Source organism: Balaenoptera physalus (assembly GCF_965194825.1).
Source record: "Balaenoptera physalus genome assembly, chromosome: 20".
NCBI classification, from domain to species: Eukaryota; Metazoa; Chordata; class Mammalia; order Artiodactyla; family Balaenopteridae; genus Balaenoptera; species Balaenoptera physalus.
The window spans coordinates 25,579,739-25,600,009 of NC_138901.1; the positions used below are offsets into that span (position 1 = coordinate 25,579,739).

Below are 20,271 nucleotides of genomic sequence, written 5' to 3' on the forward strand. Positions count from 1 at the left end.
CCCAAATCAAAGGGAAACATGGAAGGGGGCTGCAGAGAGGTCATTTCCAAGAGGAAGTGGGCTAGGGACCAAAAGTGCAGCTGGCCTTCCGAGCAGCTCACCCCCAAACAAATCCCCAGAGCACCGGGCAGGGGTTCAGGGCTGCTGGGACCCATCCCAGAACCTTCCTTGACTCTGGTTTGGCATGAGACTTAGGGGTCCCAGGGAATGATGTCCACGCGTTTTGAATACGCTGTGCCTCCAGCAGTGGGGCTCAGGTTTCGCCGCAACCCTTCTGAGCGCATTTACTGTGTTGCTCAGCAGGAAGTGGGATCACAAGCAGCCTCCTCACCCTCTTTGGAGGCCAAATCTGAATTGATGTCTAACCTCTGCCCATTGATAGCTAGGAGATGGAATTTGGAGAGCTTGCCCAGAGAGAAGTTTTCTGAGATGGTGGAAAATGGGTGGTGGGTCAGTGAGGTTTCCAGGAAGCAGAGGTGAGTGGCCATCCTAGTCAGCTACCTCTCATCCCACACAAGCACTTAATTTCATGCTGGACCGGCTCCCAGGCTGGGGAGTTGACCTGGAAAGGAAAGTGGCCTTTACTCAGCCCTGCAGCTAACAGGCAGGGCAGGAGCGGGGCTGTTTAGGGTTCAAAGTACCCACAGAGAGTGGAGAAGGAAGAGCCTGGGAAGGAGGCCTTGGGGGTCGGCCAAACGTGCAGGCTGTGCCCTGCCCCTTCCGGACTGAGAGCCCTTGGGGACAGAGCCATGCACTAAGTGCTTGGAGAAAGGCAAAGGGTACCCCTCAAGGAGTCTCCAGTCTGAGGGTCAGACATGGCCCTTAGCCTCAGGAAGCCTCCGTGCGATGGGGCAGACAGCCCTGGTTCCCAGTCCTGACCTGAGGGCCCCGGGTCTGATTGAGGCACAGTGCAGCCTCAGAGGCCCCACTCTGATGGCGAAACACAGGGGCACATACTTCTCTCTTACAGGAGAGCAGAGCATTGGAGGAGAGAGACTTGGACCTCATAAATCTTTAGAGTTGTAGCTGGTCCGCCTTCCTCTGCGTCCCCACGGTGTACACGTGCCGCTTTTCCCCACTCTGCCTGCCCCTCAGCAGGAAGGCAGCTTGAGTAGAAGTTCTCAGTTCACCAGCTACCACCAGGAAACCCCATCCTTTATGTTCCCTCAGCCCTCTGCTCCATCACTCTCCCGCCCTTTCCCCAGCCAGCTGGATGCCCCCTAGATAACGAGCTGGAGACACTGCCACACTGACAAAGCCGCGGGCCGCTGTGGCCCCTCTCTCTCTGACCCAGGAGTAGTCTAATGTCTGTGGCAGTGCCCCCCACCCCAGTTAGTGCCACCCTACCCAAGCCTGCCCTCACCAAGAGCACCCATCCTTTCTAACCGAGGGCACCTATAAAGGAAGTGGGGGAATACTGGGCTCCCCTGCCCAGAAGGGAGGAGGGGGAAGAAGAAAAGGGGCACTTAAGGTACCCTGCCCACAGGCCAGGCCCAGAGAGCAGCTGGAGATACCCAAATGTTAATTACCAATTAGCGCAGTTCAGGTGGAAAGGGCAACTTTATTATGTGTAAAATGGACTTAATGTGGCAGGAGCTGTGGGATTAATTTCTTGAGATAAGATGCTTTTAGGCTAATCAGTAGGTCTGTGATGTCTGGATATAAAGGAGCCGGGGCAGACTTTCTTGAAACAGGTTCCGAAGAGGCAGAAGGGAGGAGGAGACCCCTGCCCTATCCTTCTTCTGGGAGAGCCGGAAAGGAAGGCTGGTAAGAGAGCAGCTGGGATGGGGGTGGACGTGCACGTGGACAGGACACTGGAGAGGAGGTGGGTCTTGGCACCCCTGAGGTGTTCGGCACCCTAGCCCCTCACTTTCTTTTCCTCCGTGAAAGAAAGAAAAGGTGGTGCTGAGGGTTCCTTTAACACCCAGGTGACGAGGCAGGAAGATGAGGTCTTGCAGCCCACACATCTCTAGAGCTAGCTTTGGTGTTCAGGGCTTGGGAGGAAGGTTCCTTACTGTTCTTCGTCTCTGCTGAAGATGTCCTGATGAAACAGGGCTTGCCCTCGGTAGAAGCGTCGGACATCCCTGAGTGGGGATAGTGAAGGCTGGGGGGTAGGGGTTCTACTTATGGTTTTCACTTTCAATCTTTCATGCGAAGATTTAGGTGACAGCCAATCTGCGAGCTGGAAGGCTGGCTGGTATGAACCTCGGAGGCTCTGAAGGCAGAATCTTGCCAGTCCACATGTCTGTGATGTCTAGCCACAGGGGCCAGGAAGGGGGCTGTCCAGGCACACAGGCCTTCACTGCTTTCTCCTGCCAGGATTGCCCCCCTGCTGCCCTCCTCCCACCCCACTCAGACTCCACCTAAAAAACAAGAAGCAGGTCCACTCTCATCCAGGCTCCATATCCCTTCTAATGTCCCTTCTAACTCTAATGCCAGCTCCTCCCACCATCCCCAAGGTGTTGCTCTAGCCTCTTAGAAAAGCTCCAACTCCCAGGGCACAGGGCCCCCCAGCTTTCAGACTCCCCACAGGCTCTGGGGCACCAGGAGTGCACGGCCATACTGCCTGCTTCCTCAGCACAGGGCTTCCACCTCATGTTGGTCCTTTTCTCTCTTAGCTCAGGAAATAACCATTGGAAGATGGTGGCCATGAAGACCTTCTCTCTGCTGCTGGCGTCCCTGCTCCTGGCATTGGTGCTAGGAGAGAAGGAAGAGGGTCACTCCAGGCTGGGGTGAGAAGGAAGGGGTCAGGTGCAGGGGAGGAGGCTGGGGGGATGACTGGGTTCTATTTTTAAGGGGGAGGTGAGAAAGGGAGGAAACCCAGGCCAAGAGGAAAGATGCTCGATGGAAAAAAACCTTTCAGCAGTCTGAGTGCAGAGTGAGGCTAGAACCAGGGAGTCTATTTTACGAGCTACTGTTGTAGCTGGAGAGATTGTGCTTAGATCTCTGGAAGGACTTCTCAGTGGTTAAGTGTCTGAAGTAGATGATAGCATCTCCCTTCCTAATGAAAGCCTTAACCATTCATTTATGTGTGCATTTGATCAAATTTTACAGCAGGCTTCCTGTGTGCCAGGCACAAGGGATATACCTGAAGAGTGGTCCACAAATGCCACCTGCCCTTGTGGAGCATATAGGCCCAAGGGGAAAGCAGACGAAGAACCATCTAGGCAAGCTTCAAACTGTCATGAGCGCTGTGAGGAAAAGGCAGAGCAGATTATGAATGAATATAGCAGGGGGTTCTGTTTGTGTGTTGGGGAGACCAAGAGAGACGTGTCTGAGTAGAGTTAGGCCTTCTCATATGCAAGGACAAGCCATATGCCCCTGTCAACTTGGCTAAGTTTGAGACACAGCTGTCACACGTATACAAGGACAGACAACATCATGCAGAAGTTAAAGACCATAGACCTGGACCCAGACCACCTGGGGGTAAACCCTGGATCATACCTATGCTGTGTGCTAAATTAATCTCTCTGCACGGTGGTTTCCTCACTTACCAAAGGGGGATATACATAGTGTCTACCTCCTTGGGGTGGTGTAAGGATTTAGTAAGTTTCTGTATTAAAGGGCTTGTAGAGGACGTGACTCATAGTAAGTGCTGTTATATGAGAGCTCACTATTGTTAGGAAACTGAGAACCAAAGAACTGAATCTGGTGGGGCCAGGGCAAGAGGAGCAAAGGAGGAAACTGTGGCTCAGTCCTTAGGGATGAGGGAGACCCCTGATCTTTGCCCAGAAGCAGAGCCTCAAACACTGAGGATGCTGGAAGTGGGTGCTTGAGCTGAGGATAAAGCCCCAGGGGCTTGATGCATGGACAAGAGGGTGTCTCCATAAAAACTGACTCCCCAGAAATGGGCTGCTTCCTTTCCAAACATCAGCCTCCTGCTGGTGACAATCATTTACCTTCGCACCCTCTGCTCCTTCTATGGCATCCTGGTTTCCCTCTCTCTCTACCCTCCCTGCCCCTCAGGTTCCACACTAAGGCCAGCGGCTCCCAACCACGAGGTCCCAGGTACGCCGAGGGCACTTTCATCAGTGACTATAGTATCGCCATGGACAAGATCCGCCAACAAGATTTTGTGAACTGGCTGCTGGCGCAGAAGGGGAAGAAGAGCGAGTGAGCTATGCGTGCCCGTCCCTGCTCCCTGTGCCCCGTGTGATGCACAAGGCCAGGTGGCACCTTTCACTTAGGTGCTGCTGGGGAGCTGGACCGCGTGGCAGCCCTGCCTGGGACCCTGGCTCAGGCAGCAGTCTGGTCGGGGTGTGGGGCAGGATTGGGGCAATTTTCCAATCCTTTTCTTCTAAGAGGAGGGGTCGGGAAGGTGTATGGGACTCACAGAGGATCCCGGGGTTGGGGGTGGGGTGGGGATGAACCAGGGGAGCTGAATTGCTGCCAATGACTATTCGGTGGTGGCAGCTTCAGACTTTGGAAATAGGATAAACTGCTTTCATCGTTCTTCTCTATGCAAAATCTTTTCCCCTGCCCTCACTGTTTGGCCAGCATGGTAGCTTCTGAAAAGCTTTTCACTGATAGCTGAAGACAAGCAGTGGGGAGGCTGAGTAGAGAAAGAGGTACCCTCTGCTCCTTGGGTTGAGGTACCAAGAGATTGGAGCTTCTTTGGACTGGAGAACATCTGGAGTCTCCCCTGGCCCCACCCACTCCCTAATCTTTATTTTACCAGCTGGAAACACAACGTCACCCAGAGGGAGGCCCGGGCCCTAGAGCTGGCCCATCAATCTAACAGGAAGGAGGAGGCAAGGGAGCAGCAGGGGTGAGTCAGCCCACAGGGGAAGGGGTCGGGGTGGGGCCTCTTGACCCCACCTCATTGTTCCCCCTCCCAGACTCCAGAGCAGGGCTAGGCCCCAGATAAGCATCCCCTTCTACTCAGAGTTCAAAGAGGGGTCTTCACAGAACTCCTGGATGTCAGCCCAAGCCTAAGGGAAAGCCTGGGAGGAATGGGGGTGGGGGTCCTGGGAGGGAACCTGGGGCCAGAGTTTCTAAGGTTGATGACTTAGTGTTCAGAGTCACCAAGTCCAGGAGGGGGGCACAAAAGAGACCTCGGAAACTGGCTTCTCCACTTCTGCCTGCCAAACTTCAGGAAGGCTTTTGTGAAACTGGGACCCTCTGAAGGCCAGTCCCCTGAAATCAGTTACCCCGTCTCTGTAGGAAGCTGAAGAATTGATGACACAGATCCTTCTAAAGAGTGAATATTCCCAAAGTAATCTCTTGGGGTTTTGGAATGCACTCTGGGACACTTGGAGAGGTGGATGGGTGGGATGTCTCCCACCAGAATTGTTTGTCTTTGCCTGCATGGAAGAGCCTATATTCCCTGGCCGACAGGTCTGGGTGGAGCTTTGAAAGCTGAGACAACTGAGAGGCAGCTGTGTTGACTCGTACACCCCACCCCCACCCCACCCTGTCCCACCACGTTGGAGTCCCAGGTCCTGTATTTACTCTCTCTGGGTGGTGCCCAGGCTAAAGGTGCCTGCCTGAGGCTTTCTCCTTTGTAGCTCCCTACCCAAGAACGCCAGTGATGACGATTTGCTAAAGGATTTACTGATTCGAGAGCTGCTGTCCTGGATAGTGGATCAGATGGAGCTCTGCAGGCTCAGGTGGGAGTTTGGTAGCTTTGGGCATCTTGCATAGTGGTTGTGAGCTTGCACTCTGGGGTCAGACATGGGTTCAGATCTTCACCTCAACACATGCTGACAAATTACTTAGACTCTCTGAACCTTGGTGTTTTTGTGAAAATTGGGGCTACTTAAACCACTTCATGGTATTTGGTGGGGTTTAAATAAGATAATTCAAGGAAAAGGCTGAAATCAACATCTGCAGAGTACTAAGAGTTTGGTAACCTTGACAGTTATTAGTACCACTTGCACTTCTTCCTCAATTTCCTCCAGGTGAGATGCTGCTCTCACATGCCCTATCCACCCGAGCCCATCCTAACCTTAGCTTTCCCTTGGTATCCTCGTGCCATGGCACCTTCTCAGTGATGGAACCCCTAGAGTTGGAGGCATGTTGCTTCTCTGTAGCTGCTGCTGGTCTCAATAGTCCTCAAATCCTCCTCCTAAGCTAGGAAGTCTTTCAATCTATTATGTCTCAGAAGCAAGGGATGGCTCACTACCATGGAGAGATCCATCCACCCGAATGGTGAGACAGGACACTCATTTAAGATGCAGACACCGAGGCACAGAAAGCAAAACAAGTTCAGACTTCGGTGCTGAGAAGTTGAGGGACTGAGGGAACAAATCTGGGATGGCTTCCTGTAAGAGGGTTAGAAGGAAGAGAGGCACGTGACCTGAACAATGGAGAAGAGAGTATGAGAAAATCTCCACAGGAAAGGGGGTAGCAGTCCCTGTGCTTTTTGGAATCATTTTGATTACTTATAATTAGAGAGGTAATTTGGAGGTAGGAGCAGTTGAACTATGGCTGGGTGCCAGGATACATTTACTTTGCTGCCTTTAAGCCGATACTGACCCTCCTCTCCACTGCCCCACTCCTATCTCCACTCTGCACAGGTTTCAGTGACTCTGACCAAACCCAGCTCAGAACTGGACTCTGTCCTTCACTTACTCAGCTCCTGCCTCAGCTCCACCCCTGGACACCCCAAAGAAACCAAATTAAGTTCAAGCTGAAATAAATCTTTGTGCCCATTGTCAAAACATATTCACGTGTCTACTGAGCACTAACTGTACATTTGTCTTTGTGTGTGCACCACCCAGTGAAAAGGAGATATGGCTCTTACCCATCTGTTCATTCATCTATTGTTTCCATGAACACTTATTGGAAACTTAACACAGGCAGAGACTGCGCTGAACACTGGGTATACAGCAATGATGGAAACAGACACAATCCTTGTCCCCAAGGGGTTTACAGTCTAGTGGTGGAGACAGACCTTAATCTTTAAACACACAAACACATTAATAATTACATAACATGCAGAGTTATGTGAAGAAACACTAGGGAGCTGTGAGAGGACAGAGAAGCCTCATCTAGATGGAGTGGGCAGTCAGGAGGGCCTCTCTGAGAAAATGACGGTTTAAGCTGAGTGAGATTTGAAGGATAAAATGGCCAAAGGGTGACGGGAGCCTTAATAAATATTAGCCAGTGCTATTGTTGCACAGCAAAATGGGCAACAGTGAGAACGGTACAAGTAGAGACTGGGCAGGTGGGCAGAGGCAGGGCCTCAAAGGCCATGTTAAAGCTTTGAGATTTTATCCTCAGTGCAAGGACAAGTACTTGAAGGATTTTAAGCAGGGGCAGGTCAGAGAAGATCTATTTGCATCCCCGAACAATCACACTGATGATGGTGAGAATTGAGATGAAGAGGGATGAATGTGGAAGAGCCTCTTACGGGATTCCAGATTTCACACTAGGGAGTTGCCAGTGAAGGTGAAGGGAAGTGGGAGAACTCAGTTTGTCCAAAAGTCAATACCTCTTTCTTCCGGTGTTTAAATGTTTGTCCACCTTGGCATGCTGCCTTCTCCCAGTGCCCTGCATCCACAGAAGGCAAGGCTGTCTCTCTTTCCCACTTAGTTTAGGTTACCTTTGCCTAATGTCCCCTCCTCTCCCATTGATCTAGTCATATTTTAGCATACTAGAGTCAAACACACCTAGATTCAAATCACTCTCTAGGTCTGTGACTTGACAAGTTAGTTCCTCTCTCTCTGGAGCTCAGTTTGCTGTCTGGAAAAGATTAAAAACTACTCACTTCGTAGGGTTGAGGTATTTTAAAATAATGCCTGGCACAACGTAAGTGGTCAATAAAAGTTAACTTTTGTTATTATTATTCGCACACTTAAACCGCAGTTTAAAAACACTGGGGTATTAGTTTAAAATCAGGGAGTGGCAAACTGGATTGGCTGAATGGCTGGGCCAGTAACCTAAATAAGCAAAGTGCGGAGTGTGTAAAACAAGGGGAAGGATCGGGACTGTGAAAATGGAAAAGAAATGTGCCCCTAAATGTATTCTGATGACCAAACAAAACTCTTTGGATAACTGAATTTGCCTGCGGGCTGCCAGTTTGCAATCTCTTCTAGTTCTTAACATTTTGGGCTTCCTCTCCTCTAAACTCCTAGAGTTCTAAGAGTGTGTACCACACAATTTAGAGCATGCCTTTGCTCAGAGGTTATATTTTAGTGATTCTCCATGATAGAACTGATTGTATTGGGGAGGAGTTCAGATCTATATTTCTGTAGTCTTGGGTGTCTCTGTGAATCAGTGAATCTAAAAGTGTTATTAAAAAAAATGTTGTACAACTTTCTTACTATGGGCCAGGCATTAGGGCTCAGTACTTTCTAAACGCCATTTTTTTTTCAACTTTTGGGTTTTTATTCTTTTTTTTTTTTTTGGCTTTTGTTCAGATTTATAAACATCATTTAAAAAAAGTCATGGTGATCTCATTTAAAGCCTCATCACAGTTCTTCGAGGTAATGATAACGTCATAGCTGTCAACCGTGCACTACACTGCCTCCCTGAGGCAGAGAATTAAAGCCCATGCTCTTAGCCACTCTGCCATAAGGCCAGTGACTCACTGGTCACTTAAAGCAACTGAGAGCATCTGTGATGGTCGGTCACATTCAGTGGTGCACTGGGGCAGAGTGCTTCTGAGAGCCATTGTGAAATTGTCAGGAATTCTATGAGCAGGCTGTAAAACCATCCATAGCTTGAAACAATAGCTCCAAAGGCTGTGGTCAGAGTATTTACCCTATGGAAACTAGCAAATGATATAAACCAGAGCACCGCCCTCCCAACCTGGAGAGGTGATTGTTAAACATTTACCAGCACATCACTGGTCAGCATACTTTCTCTTAAATTATAGAGGAGAACAAATGTGTCTGAAGAAGGGAATGAACATGTCTGCTTGAGGGTGGCAACGAAGTTTATCAAGGGTCAATGTGTGTACATCAGGGAGTATGTATGTGTGCATTTGAGGGTCTGAATAGTTAAATCTGAAGTCATGAGTGTGAGGGATCAGTGTGTATACCTTAAAGAGTCATACAGTGTGAGTCAAAGAGTGAGAAATGAGGCAGGTGTGTCTAGATGGTGTCAGTGGGCACCTAAGGGACGGAGTTTTTGTGTTAGGGAGTAGTGTAGTAAGAATATGAAAATATGAGGTCAGTGTGTGCATACATGAGGCTAATGCGTTTTTCATAGACAGGGTATAATGGAGGAAGTCAGTGTGTATGAGAGGGTGTCAAATGTATGTGTTGGGAGGGGACAAATCTGTGTCTGAGAAAGTAAGTTTGTGTTTAAGGGGGCTTATGTTATCTGAGTTTAGTGTCTGAGGGTACGTATCGGAGTGAATCTGAAGGTAGGACTATGATAGCCTAAATAATTGTTTCAGCCTTGGTCGTTCTTTCAAAATACAGAAAAACACAAATAAGTGCTAAATATTTTTAGCAAGATAGAGCATTATTTCTCTTTCTCGTAAACATCCAGAGGCAGGCAGCCCAGGGCTGGTGTGACAGCTTGCTCCATGAAATCCTCGGGGACCAGACTCATTGGCTCATGGTTCCACCATCCCTCAAGGCCGAAAATGGCAACTAAATATACTGCCACCGATCTCTCGGCTCCCATCCTCTTTTTTTTTTTTTTTTTTTTTAGGTTGCATGGTGCGGCATGCAGGATCTTAGTTCACCCACCAGGGATCGAACTCCTTCTCCCACCCCCATCCCCCTGCCCCCCGCCACACTGGGAGCATGGGGTCTTAACCATTGGACCGTGAGGGAAGTCCCTGCTCCCATCCTCTTTTTTTTTTTTTTTTTAAAGAAAGAGCATGGCTATTTGAAATCTTTCTCATAGTCATCCCTTTTTTTTTTTTTAATTAATTAATTAATTTATTTATTTATGGCTGTGTTGGGTCTTCGTTTCTGTGCGAGGGCTTTCTCTAGCTGCGGCAAGTGGGGGCCACTCCTCATCGCGGTGCGCGGGCCTCTCACCAACAAACAAGAGTTGTTGCTGTTGCGGAGCACAGACTCCAGACGCGCAGGCTCAGCAATTGTGGCTCACGGGCCCAGCTGCTCCGCAGCATGTGGGATCCTCCCAGACCAGGGCTCGAACCAGTGTCCCCTGCATTGGCAGGCAGACTCCCAACCACTGCACCACCAGGGAAGCCCTCCCATCCTCTTTTTATCCTTTTACTTGAAACCTCTCTGGTAACATTATTCACATTCATGGTTTTGCCTTGCTCTGTAGACCACTTCTTTCTGTAGAACTTCATACCAGTACATCTGAATGACAATTGGCCATCTCTCCTGTGATGTCCCACACACCTCAATTTCAACATTTTCAAAACCACTCTTATGTCCTCAGCTTTATCCTGTGGTCTCTTCCTACCTCTCTCTCTGAATGGCACCACGGAGTTGCCCAAGCCAGGAAACTTAACATCCTGCTAACTTTTCCCACCCACTCTGCCCCCATCTCATCAGTTTTACCATCCCATCTTCTTACTTTGTTCGGAATCTGTCGCATTCTCTCTATCCGTACTGCCACCATCTTAGTTCTGGCCCTCATCATTTCTACTTTGGATTGCTACAACTGACTTAAAATTAAGTCTAGGTTGCCACTAATTTTCCTATAACAAAATTCTGATATTATTACTCCCTGACTTAAACCTCCCTTGGCTCCTTTTTTGTAAGACTCAATAATGCTATGGAAATCACCTATGGAACTTCCTAAACACACAGATAACTGATTCCACCCCAGACCTGATGAATAACAAACATAGCTGATACTTATTTATGTGCCAGGCGTTGCACTAAATGCTTTGTTATATATTGTCTGGCTTAATTCTCACAACGACTTCATGAGTAGGTATTACTCTTTCTCAACTGTGGAAAATGGAACACAAAGAGATTAAGGAATTTGCTTTAAGTTAGTGGACCATACGTAGTGGAAGTGAGCTATGGAACCAGGTAAACTAATTTCAGAGTCCAAGTTCTTAACTGTAAGGCCTTCCCCAGTCAGAAGCTCTACGTGTGATTCCAAAAGGCAAGCTCCATTAGCGTAGAACGGATTGTTTTATGTTTAATATGGAACGCTCGGCGCCCAACTCAGCGCGTAGCACGCAACAGATGGCCAGTGAGCAGCGGCGGACCTTCACTTGCAGGCTGGGGTGGCGGTGGGGGCAGTCGCATGAAATCGAGAGGGTCCGAGGCGTCCACCTGGGTGGGGAGCGCTGGGCCGCAAACAGTTTTGCGGATCCTGGCTGGAGCACAAGGCGGGGCCGCCGGGCCCTTGGCGGTGGGGGATGTTAGCCCCGCGGCCGGAAGTCTGGGCGTAGCTTCCGGCGCGCGGAGATGACGTACGCCTGCGCATCCGCGTGGGGGAGCTGGTGGAGGATCCCGGGACGCGGAGACCCGGCGTCCCGGTAGCGGGGCGGCCCGCGGGCCACGGTGGGGATGCACCGCCGCGGAGTGGGAGCCGGCGCCATCGCCAAGAAGAAGCTTGCGGAGGTGAGGGGAAGGAGGCGGGCCCTACAGTCACTCCAGACCCGCAAGAGACAGAAGTCTCTCCGCGCAGAGCTCTGTACCCTCAAATCGCCTCCCAACAGAATCTGACGCGGGTTTCTCGGTCCCGGGGAATTGAGTTTCTCCAGCTTCGGTGGATTGGAATGTCAGCATCCCTAGATTCATCAGCCCTTTCCGCCACTTCCCCCAATTTGACTACAGACGAGTCGTCTATTCTACTTCCTCACCCCCTCTCCCTAAGAAAAACCATTTGCGAGACCCTCTTAATACTTCTGCGGAAGCAGTACAAGTGGGAGCCCCCAGCACCCACTCTCTCAACTTATCCTGGTCTATTTGTCTGACAGGCCAAGTATAAGGAGCGAGGGACTGTCTTGGCTGAGGACCAGCTGGCCCAGGTGAGTGGGTTGGAGGGCTCCAGGCAGCAAGGGAGATCCGACAAGGCTGGGCAGGACACCTTTGATATAAACCAGATTGTTTGGATCGAACTAAAAATAGGGCATTTGGCAAATCCCAATTTCTGGGCTGCTCAGATCATTTAGGTGACTTGCTGATAACAATAATAGCTAACATCTTTGAGTGATTACCTACTTGTAGCGTCCCAGGCACATGTCCATTTTCTTTACATACACTGTCTTGTTCATTCCTCCTGACAATCGTATCAGGAAGGAACTCTGTTCTTCGCAGTTTAGAATTGAGGGCACTGAGGTGTTAAGTGCTTTATCCAAGGTTACATGGGTAGTAAGTGGTAGAGTTGTTTGATTTAGGTCTTTTGGGTTTTTACTTTAAATACTTAAGAATAACATGAAAATATTGCCTAGCCTGTGGCACCCACCACCATCACATCTAGGTGCTTACCAGAAGTGTGTGTCAGTGATGGGGGTGTGGCTCCTGCAGTTTCCTTCTCTAACACTTCCCTTTTCTGTACATGCCCTGTTGTTTACTCAGTTATTTTGCCTGGTGAAGAAGAGAAGGAGGCAGCGAGGCAGGGAAATGGGCCCTTGAACTGAGGAAAATAAGTAGACACAGGGTGTGCTGTTCAAAAGCTCCCACTCAGGGGAGATAACATGCAGGAATCAACTGGAAATGGTGATTATAATAATGTGTAAATTTCTAATATGTTGGAAATGAGGAGAAGTGGTTATTCTTGGTGGGTTGAAGATAGGTTGTTAATTAGGGAAAGAGAAGGAGTAATGCAAATGGGAAGTCAGAATATCCCCAAACCAAAAGTATTTAGCTTTAGAATGTATTCTGGTAGACCCACATCCCTTCCTCAGAGATTTTTTATCTACGGTTATCCCCAAGGAGGTCCTTGACTCAAAGATTAAAACAACACACCTAATTCATGCCAGGCTTCCTTTCTCTCCTATCTAGGCTTTCTGTCAGTGGCTGAAGATTTCCCACCGTGTGAATGCTGCAAAATTGATTATTAGGTGCATCTTCAATTAATTAATTAATTTCATTCGATTTAAAAAAAAATTTTATTTTATATTTGACTATAGTTGATTTACAATGTTTTGTTAGTTTCAGGTGTACAGCACAGTGATTCAGTTATACATATACATATGTCTGTTCTATTTCAGATTCTTTTCCCATATAGGTTATTACAGAATATTGAGTAGAGTTCCCTGTGCTATGCAGTAGGTCCTTGTTGATTGTACCTTCAGTTTAATAACATTTTTTTCTTCTGGGAAAAAGAAAAGAAGCACTTACAACAAGCGAAATATAATTAACGCTGTTGTATGTTATATAATGAGAGTGGTTAAGAAAGTAAACCCTAAGAGTTCTTAGCACAAGGAAAAAAATTTTTTTTCTATTTCTTTAATTTTGTGTCTATATGTGATGAAGGAAGTTCGCTAAACTTAACTGTGATAATCATTTCGTGATGTATGTAAGTCAAATAATTATGCTGTGCATCTTAAATTTATACAGTGCTGTATATCAATTATATCTCAATAAAACTGGAAGAAAATGAATAAATAAATAAAACAAAATTTGTAAAAAAAGAAAGAAAGAAAAGGAAAGAAAGGAAGCACCATATTAGATATGCACATTGATTGTTAGATGCATCCTGACTTTAGAACAGGAACACATGGGAAAAAAAGGTGTATTTTAGAATTGAAGAAACATTACAGCATCTTGTTTCTGCTGTAGCAGAACTGTGAAGGAGAGCCAGGGATAAAAAGGAAGAGAACAGTAAACAGTATAATGGTAGGCCTGAAGAAGACAGGTTATTCCAGCCTTTGCCCCGCCAGTGGCCCAGGGGCCTACTTTTGGCATCTGATTGTCACCTGGTTGGGTTGCCCCTAACCTTCCCCTTGTTCATCCTGCAGATGTCAAAGCAGTTGGACATGTTCAAGACCAACCTGGAAGAATTTGCCAGCAAGCACAAGCAGGAGATCCGGAAGAATCCTGAGTTCCGGGTGCAGTTCCAGGACATGTGTGCCACCATTGGGGTGGATCCTCTGGCCTGTAAGGAGTTGTCTGTAGGGGTCCAGTGTTCTTCTAGGGTTGCTAAGGGACAAAGCTCACCTAGTTGTTGTCACTACTGTTGGGGCGTCTTCTATAAGGGCCTACAGGGAGATCCGGAGGATGTTGTCTTCAGGGAGTCCCTAGCAGGATAGCTGAGTATCCAGTTTGATGGGAAAGATGGAGAGGTTGGAGTGCAGGCTGAGTAGCCAGTGTACATGATCTTCCCTGGAATGCTCTGCTGTGGAATTTTTTTTATGACTATTTTTCCCTTTGTTAAAAAAAGTTTTGATAAAAGTAGTATGTATTCAGGCAGTCAGTCAACAAAGGAGAAAAAAGAAAACGAGAAAGTGGAAGTCTTCTGACCCTGCCCGTAATTGCAGAGATAAAGTACTGTTAACAGTTTAAGGTATATCTTTCTAGACACCTTCATCATATTTATAAACTATTTTTTAAAAATATATGGGATTATGCTGTAATTATTACTCTGTAACTTGCATTTTTTACTCAATAAAATATCTTCAGTGGATTTTTGAATGCCAGGTCTGCATATTCTTTTTCTCAGCCTGTCTAGACCGTATGTCCCATTATATTTCACTGCATGCTTTGGGAAAGGAAGCTCACTTTTTTAGTATCCTGAGCCAGAGTTAGCAGCCAAATAGATTGCCCACCTTTAGAACTGTCTGAACCTGTTGTTTAGTAGGAATTACCAAGAGTCAGACTGTGTTGAGGATCCTGAGTTGTAAGTGGAGCAGAAGGACGTAAGGCTGGGCAGAGCAGACTTCCCATAGAATAGCTGTATTTTGTTAAGTATATGGGCTGCCGAAGCAAGCACTAGAATAGATGTTTTAATCTAGCTCTGAAAGAAAAGATGTAGCTATTGAATAACCTAGCTTTTGTTTTTCTGTCTTTTAGCTGGAAAAGGATTTTGGTCTGAGATGCTAGGCGTGGGAGACTTCTATTACGAGCTGGGTGTCCAGATTATCGAAGTGTGCCTGGCCCTGAAACACCGGAATGGAGGTGAGGGTGGCTGGGTCCTGTGGACTGGGCTTTGGGCTTCTCTGAGAGGGAAAAAATCTTGAAAGATGATCTTTCCTGTCCTGCAGTCTGCAGGCCAGTAAGGTCTTGAGAAGCTGTTAGGTCCTGAGAAGTATCTTAGTGCTTCATGATGTTGAATCCATGACCGGTCTCCATGGCCAAGGGTAAACCTGAATGATTATCTCTATTCTCCAAAGGTCTTTGGCCAGGAAGGCTTAGCTCCTAGTTGTTACAGAACATATAGGCAGGTAGGAAATAGGCCTTTTTCCCTGATAGATGATGTGTCTGGGTTATGATTTTCTTATTAGTAACTATAGGCCTGCCCTGCTTCTCCAAGGTGTGGTGATGCCAACGGAGTCTCTGTGCTCCCCAGAATGTTACCTTTAAAACGATCATCCAGTAGTATCATAATAAGCACAATGAATGATCTGTGTTGAAGTTAAGAAATAAAACTTAAACCTAGTTAGAAATCATTGGCTATAGACACAGCCTTGGTGTCAAGAGAGCATTTACAGTTTTTCAGAGATGCTGCCTTTTTTTTTTAAAAGTCATAAAGGTAATCCTTCAACTGCTTTCTGTCCCCCTCTCCAATAGGTCTGATAACTCTGGAGGAACTACATCAACAGGTGTTAAAAGGAAGGGGCAAATTCGCCCAGGATGTCAGCCAGTAGGTTTTGCCTTCCAACCCCTTGGAGTATAGAAAGGTCTTTAAAAAAGGTGGAAATCTTTTCTCCTTACCACTCGTTCATCTAGGCTAGTTTAGGAATCATTTTTATTCCTCTTCATGATCAGAAGAAATGTTTTTATTTTAGAAATCTGAAAATAGAGATATAAAAAAACAAAAAACAACCCATTATTTCTCAAGTGAGATATTACAACTGTTAAAAGTTTTGGTAGATTTCCTTCTAAGCATTTTTTTCATGCATAAAAATAATGTGTGTGTGTGTATACACTTTTTTTTTTTCTTTTTAAACATACTTGGGGCTGTATATACTGTTGACATTATTTGTGGTCAAGGAGACTAGAGCAGGCACTGAGAAAGGCTGGGGAAAGGAGTTGGGCTCAGAAGATGGGGTGTAAATTGACCTGGTTCACTAGGCTTTGTGTGACCCCAATTTGACAAAAGGTAAAAAAGACTCTCAGTATGTGGGCTGGATATGTGGTCTACACATTATCTTGTGGGTTTTCTTTAATTTCAGTTAGTTGTCAACTAAGAAATCAGAAAATCTGGCACTACTGGGCCTGAATTTCCAAATGGCAGTAATCACCTGGGTTGCCCCTTTCAAATGGATAAGCATTCTCTATTTCGCCATAGTTGACACTACTCCCTATAGTCTCTTAAGTTCAACTCACTTATTCACATTTCCTGATGGGTTCCTGGAAGCATATTTTTTATCTCTGTCTGGTGTTGGAATGGTTTGCTAAGTGGAGAGTCTGACTCCTATACCATCCCCCTGGAATGTCCAAGCACCATTTGGTGCACTTTGACCCTGCCTTTTTACTGATGTAGTTAAATGTTGTGCAGCCTTTTGAGTCTTCAATCAGGGTATCCTGCCCAGGGCAGAGCTGAAACTGCATTGTTGCTAGGTCTGGTCTGCCAAGGGTCTTTAAGCAGCTCTTCCTCACCTCAGAGACGACCTGATCAGGGCCATCAAGAAACTAAAGGCACTGGGCACTGGCTTCGGCATCATCCCTGTGGGCGGCACTTACCTCATTCAGTCTGTTCCAGCTGAGCTTAATATGGATCACACTGTGGTGCTGCAGCTGGCAGAGGTACTGGTGGGCCTTCTGAGAGAGGGAGGGAGGGAGTGCGTGCGTGTGTGCGTGTGCGTGCGTGTGTGCGTGCGTGTGTGCGTGTGTGCGTGCACGCGCGCACGTGCATGTAGGGGCAGTCTGGGAGGGGATTTTCTGATCTCCTCCCCTCCATCACTCAGGTCTTTTGCTGAAACTGTCTAATGGATGCACTACTCAGACCTGTGCTTATTTAGCAGACATTTATTGAGCAGCTACAGTGCAAAGCACTGGGCCAGGCTGTAGGAGCATATAAAGATGGGTACCATATAGTTCCTGCTCTCAAGGAGCTTACAGTCTAGTGTAGACAGACATGCAGACAACTAACTGAATTTCCTTGGTGGACAGATTTTTTGATGTCTTCATAAACCTACTTTATGGATTCTTTGAAAAAATGTTTAATCTTGTTTGCCATCCTCCTGTTCCTCAGCAATGCCTTAAGCTGTATCATCTTCCTCAAAATCCTTATCATGTATTTAGGGAAGACATGTTCAGTTTTCTCAATTCTGTAATGCAGAATAGAACTAAACGAGGGAGGGGGCTTTTCTGGATTGGGGAATGGTTAGGGTGAGGCAGGACAAGGGCTGAATACTTAAATATTTTAGATTATGAACAGTTTATGATGATCACCATTCCTTCCTATCAGTTAATCATTCTGAATCTTTCCTTGTCATACTTTAGAGTTCTCTGATAAAGTCTACATTAATATTTTAGTACCAGGGACTTGACTCTACTTTTTAAGACTGAACCCCTCAACCTACCTCTGTCATCCTGAAAGTCACTTCTCTCTTGCTCTCTATTGGGACCTCTAAACATTCTTCTATGCTCTCTTAGGCTTCACCCAAGGGCAGTTCCCCCTCCTGCCTGGGTAAATTAATTGTCCCTGGGCAGATGCTGGATTCTAAGGGAAAGCACACTCTTAACTGACGCAGTCCCCATTCCTCCTTCCTTCAGAAAAATGGCTATGTGACTGTCAGTGACATCAAAGCCAGTCTTAAATGGGAGACGGAGCGAGCGCGGCAAGTGCTGGTATGTGACTTTTGGAATGGCCCAGAAAAGGTGGGCCCCAGATGGGAGGAGGTGGGTAGACAGATACCACACAGGCAAGAGCTTTGGCCTCTCTCTCTCTGCTGACTTCTTGCCTGGAAGGCTGCTGTTGCCACACCAGAAGTAACCCCAGCATTTCTCTGAAGATGGCACTGAGAGGTAGAACTCACAAAGGCAGGCTTCCACCCCTGGCACATGGGTACAGCCAGGCCGCCACTGCCACTGGGGAGTCACCAACACCTCTCTCTGCTGACCTGTAAAGCCTGGCCAGATGGTTAATGTGGCTTGTACTGGAAGTAACACTGTTAGTACAGAGTGAAGGGAATTACTAACTACTGATGATAATTACATTGCTATAATTATATACTATTATAGTGCATATTACATATAGTTTTATATATACACATTTCATGGTACTAATGAAAGACTGATGTTGTGAAGACGGAGTAGCATGAACACGTAGGAACCCTGGCTTTCAATACCTTTCTCCTTACCCAGGCAGTTGAACTATAGACTTAACCTCATCTGTGAAGTGGGGATAACATAAACATTTAATGATATTGGGTAGAACCAACCCATCTGGAGCATACTTCCAGCTATAGGAACTATGAGTCCATTCTAATACTAATATGGTCTTTCCATTAACTTTTCCAAAAAGGTTTCCCCCTAGCTGTCTGTTACTCCATAAGTTAACTGAAAGGTACTGATCTCCATTTTGTTTTAGGGAATGGAGTTAGTGATTTGCTCAAAGCCATGTAGCAAATATTTCTGTAGCCCTTCCTGCCACAACATCCCACTTTGTCGTTATCCTCTTTCCCAGCAGCACAGATTAAGCAACTTGGTGGCATTTCTCACACCTCAGGCAAAGATCTAGGCTAAACAAATCATTCTAATTTGGCTGTGTAAATATGTGAAGGCACTCTTGTAGATTTAGTTTGAAAACCCCACTGAAGCCAAGATAGATTTGAGCATTATCTACCTTACATTATGTAAACTCCCCTCTCTCAATTGACTTTTCCTTTTTCTGCCAGGAACACCTGCTGAAGGAAGGGCTGGCTTGGCTGGACCTGCAGGCCCCAGGGGAGGCCCACTACTGGCTGCCAGCTCTCTTCACTGATCTCTACTCCCAGGAGATTACAGCTGAGGAGGCCAGAGAAGCCCTCCCCTGACTGGGAATGCGGAAGGGGGCACAGCAGCAGGCAGGGAGAAGAGGGAGGAGCTGGTGGTGAATAAAACCTGGACAACTTTGTTTTAAAAAAGAACCAAAAAACCAGAAAAATTCCAATTTTTTTCTTCCCCCAGTATTCTTCACCCATTACTTTATTATTTTTTTAAAGTGCCTTCACATTGCATCTTTATTGGAGAAAACCTTTTTTATCCGCTAAGGATAACCTGAGTAACATAGATAACAGTGAACATGTATAAAATGACTTGCACAGGTCATCTACAAGTTCATGGTAGAGCTGGGCCTAGAATGAAGGCCATCTGTCTCCTGGCTAGACAGTCTAGTTTCTGTGGCCCTGAGACATAAATTATAGCCTCTGTTAATTCAAACCCCTTCCTCATAAAATGTTCCTTATCTCAAACGAGCAGACCCTAATGGACCAGTATAAATAGTCACTCTTTCAGTCTCTTCCAGCTTCCTTGGTAGGGGTTCCAGGTTATGGCAGCAGACTCAGCTATGAGTATGAAGGAAATAGAGGTCAATGTTAAATGGTGGTTAGAGAAAAGAAAATTTGAGGGGAATTAACCAATAGTGGATGCAGTATTTCTCCAATTCCTGACTACCTTTTCCTCCTATAGTGATTACCAGGTCATCCCTCTAACTTTAGGGCTGGGAAAGGAAATCATTTATTGAGCACCTACCAGACACCCAGTTTTATATACACCTTGTATAGTCCTCACAATCTTAAAAGTTAAATAGGTGTCCTTAACTTTGGCAGGTGAGGAATCTAATTGACCAGAGGCCACCACCTTAAGCAGAGCCAAAGCTAGAGCCTAGGCCCACTAGCCCCCGGGCCCACGCTTTCCTGTATGCAGCTTTGCGTGGCACAGGTTGGCAGGACATTTTGTGTATAATTTCTTCTTACACACATGGTCAGCCAAGATGAAAAGCCTCTGTACCAGAAAGCAAGAGCCTTCTATAGCAAGTAGAGAAGGTGGTGATGAGCTGGGAGGCCAGCATTAAGCCCTGTCTTCATGGTCTGAATTCTGAATTCCTAAGAAGGGGTAGTTTGGTATCAGAAAACTGAAAACCCAATGGTTTGGACTATCCATCCTAAGACACCTTTCCCTTAGCAAGGGGATATATATAGTCTGAGCCCATCTCTACCTCTGCCTGTCCTTGAGGACAAGCTCACTTCCTGAACAGGTATTTCTTTCGAAGCAGCCGAGGCTAAGATGATGGCATTCCTCTCCTTGACTCAAAAAAAGGACCCTATTTCTTTTGCCACCAGTA

The 20,271-nt window shown here is 46.8% G+C and overlaps 1 protein-coding gene and 1 long non-coding RNA gene across 3 annotated transcripts in view; both read left to right on the top strand.

The window, feature by feature from the left end:
• The window catches only part of LOC309650459, a 369,298-nt gene that overhangs the window by 131,631 nt on the left and 217,396 nt on the right, over positions 1-20,271 (top strand). The gene's annotated exons all lie outside the window — the stretch shown is intronic.
• On the top strand, positions 11,298-19,092 carry SNF8 (SNF8 subunit of ESCRT-II). 2 transcript variants are annotated; one of them, XM_082441791.1, is made up of 8 exons: positions 11,299-11,456; positions 11,816-11,866; positions 13,802-13,940; positions 14,853-14,957; positions 15,570-15,642; positions 16,607-16,748; positions 17,721-17,795; positions 18,845-19,092. In XM_082441791.1, the coding sequence occupies exons 1-8, from the start codon at positions 11,403-11,405 to the stop codon at positions 18,980-18,982; spliced, it is 777 nt and encodes a 258-aa protein (XP_082297917.1). In that variant the 5' UTR covers positions 11,299-11,402; the 3' UTR covers positions 18,983-19,092. The 2 variants fall into 2 exon arrangements, with proteins under 2 accessions (XP_082297918.1, XP_082297917.1); XM_082441792.1 differs by lacking the exon at positions 11,816-11,866 and having other exon boundaries at positions 11,298-11,456.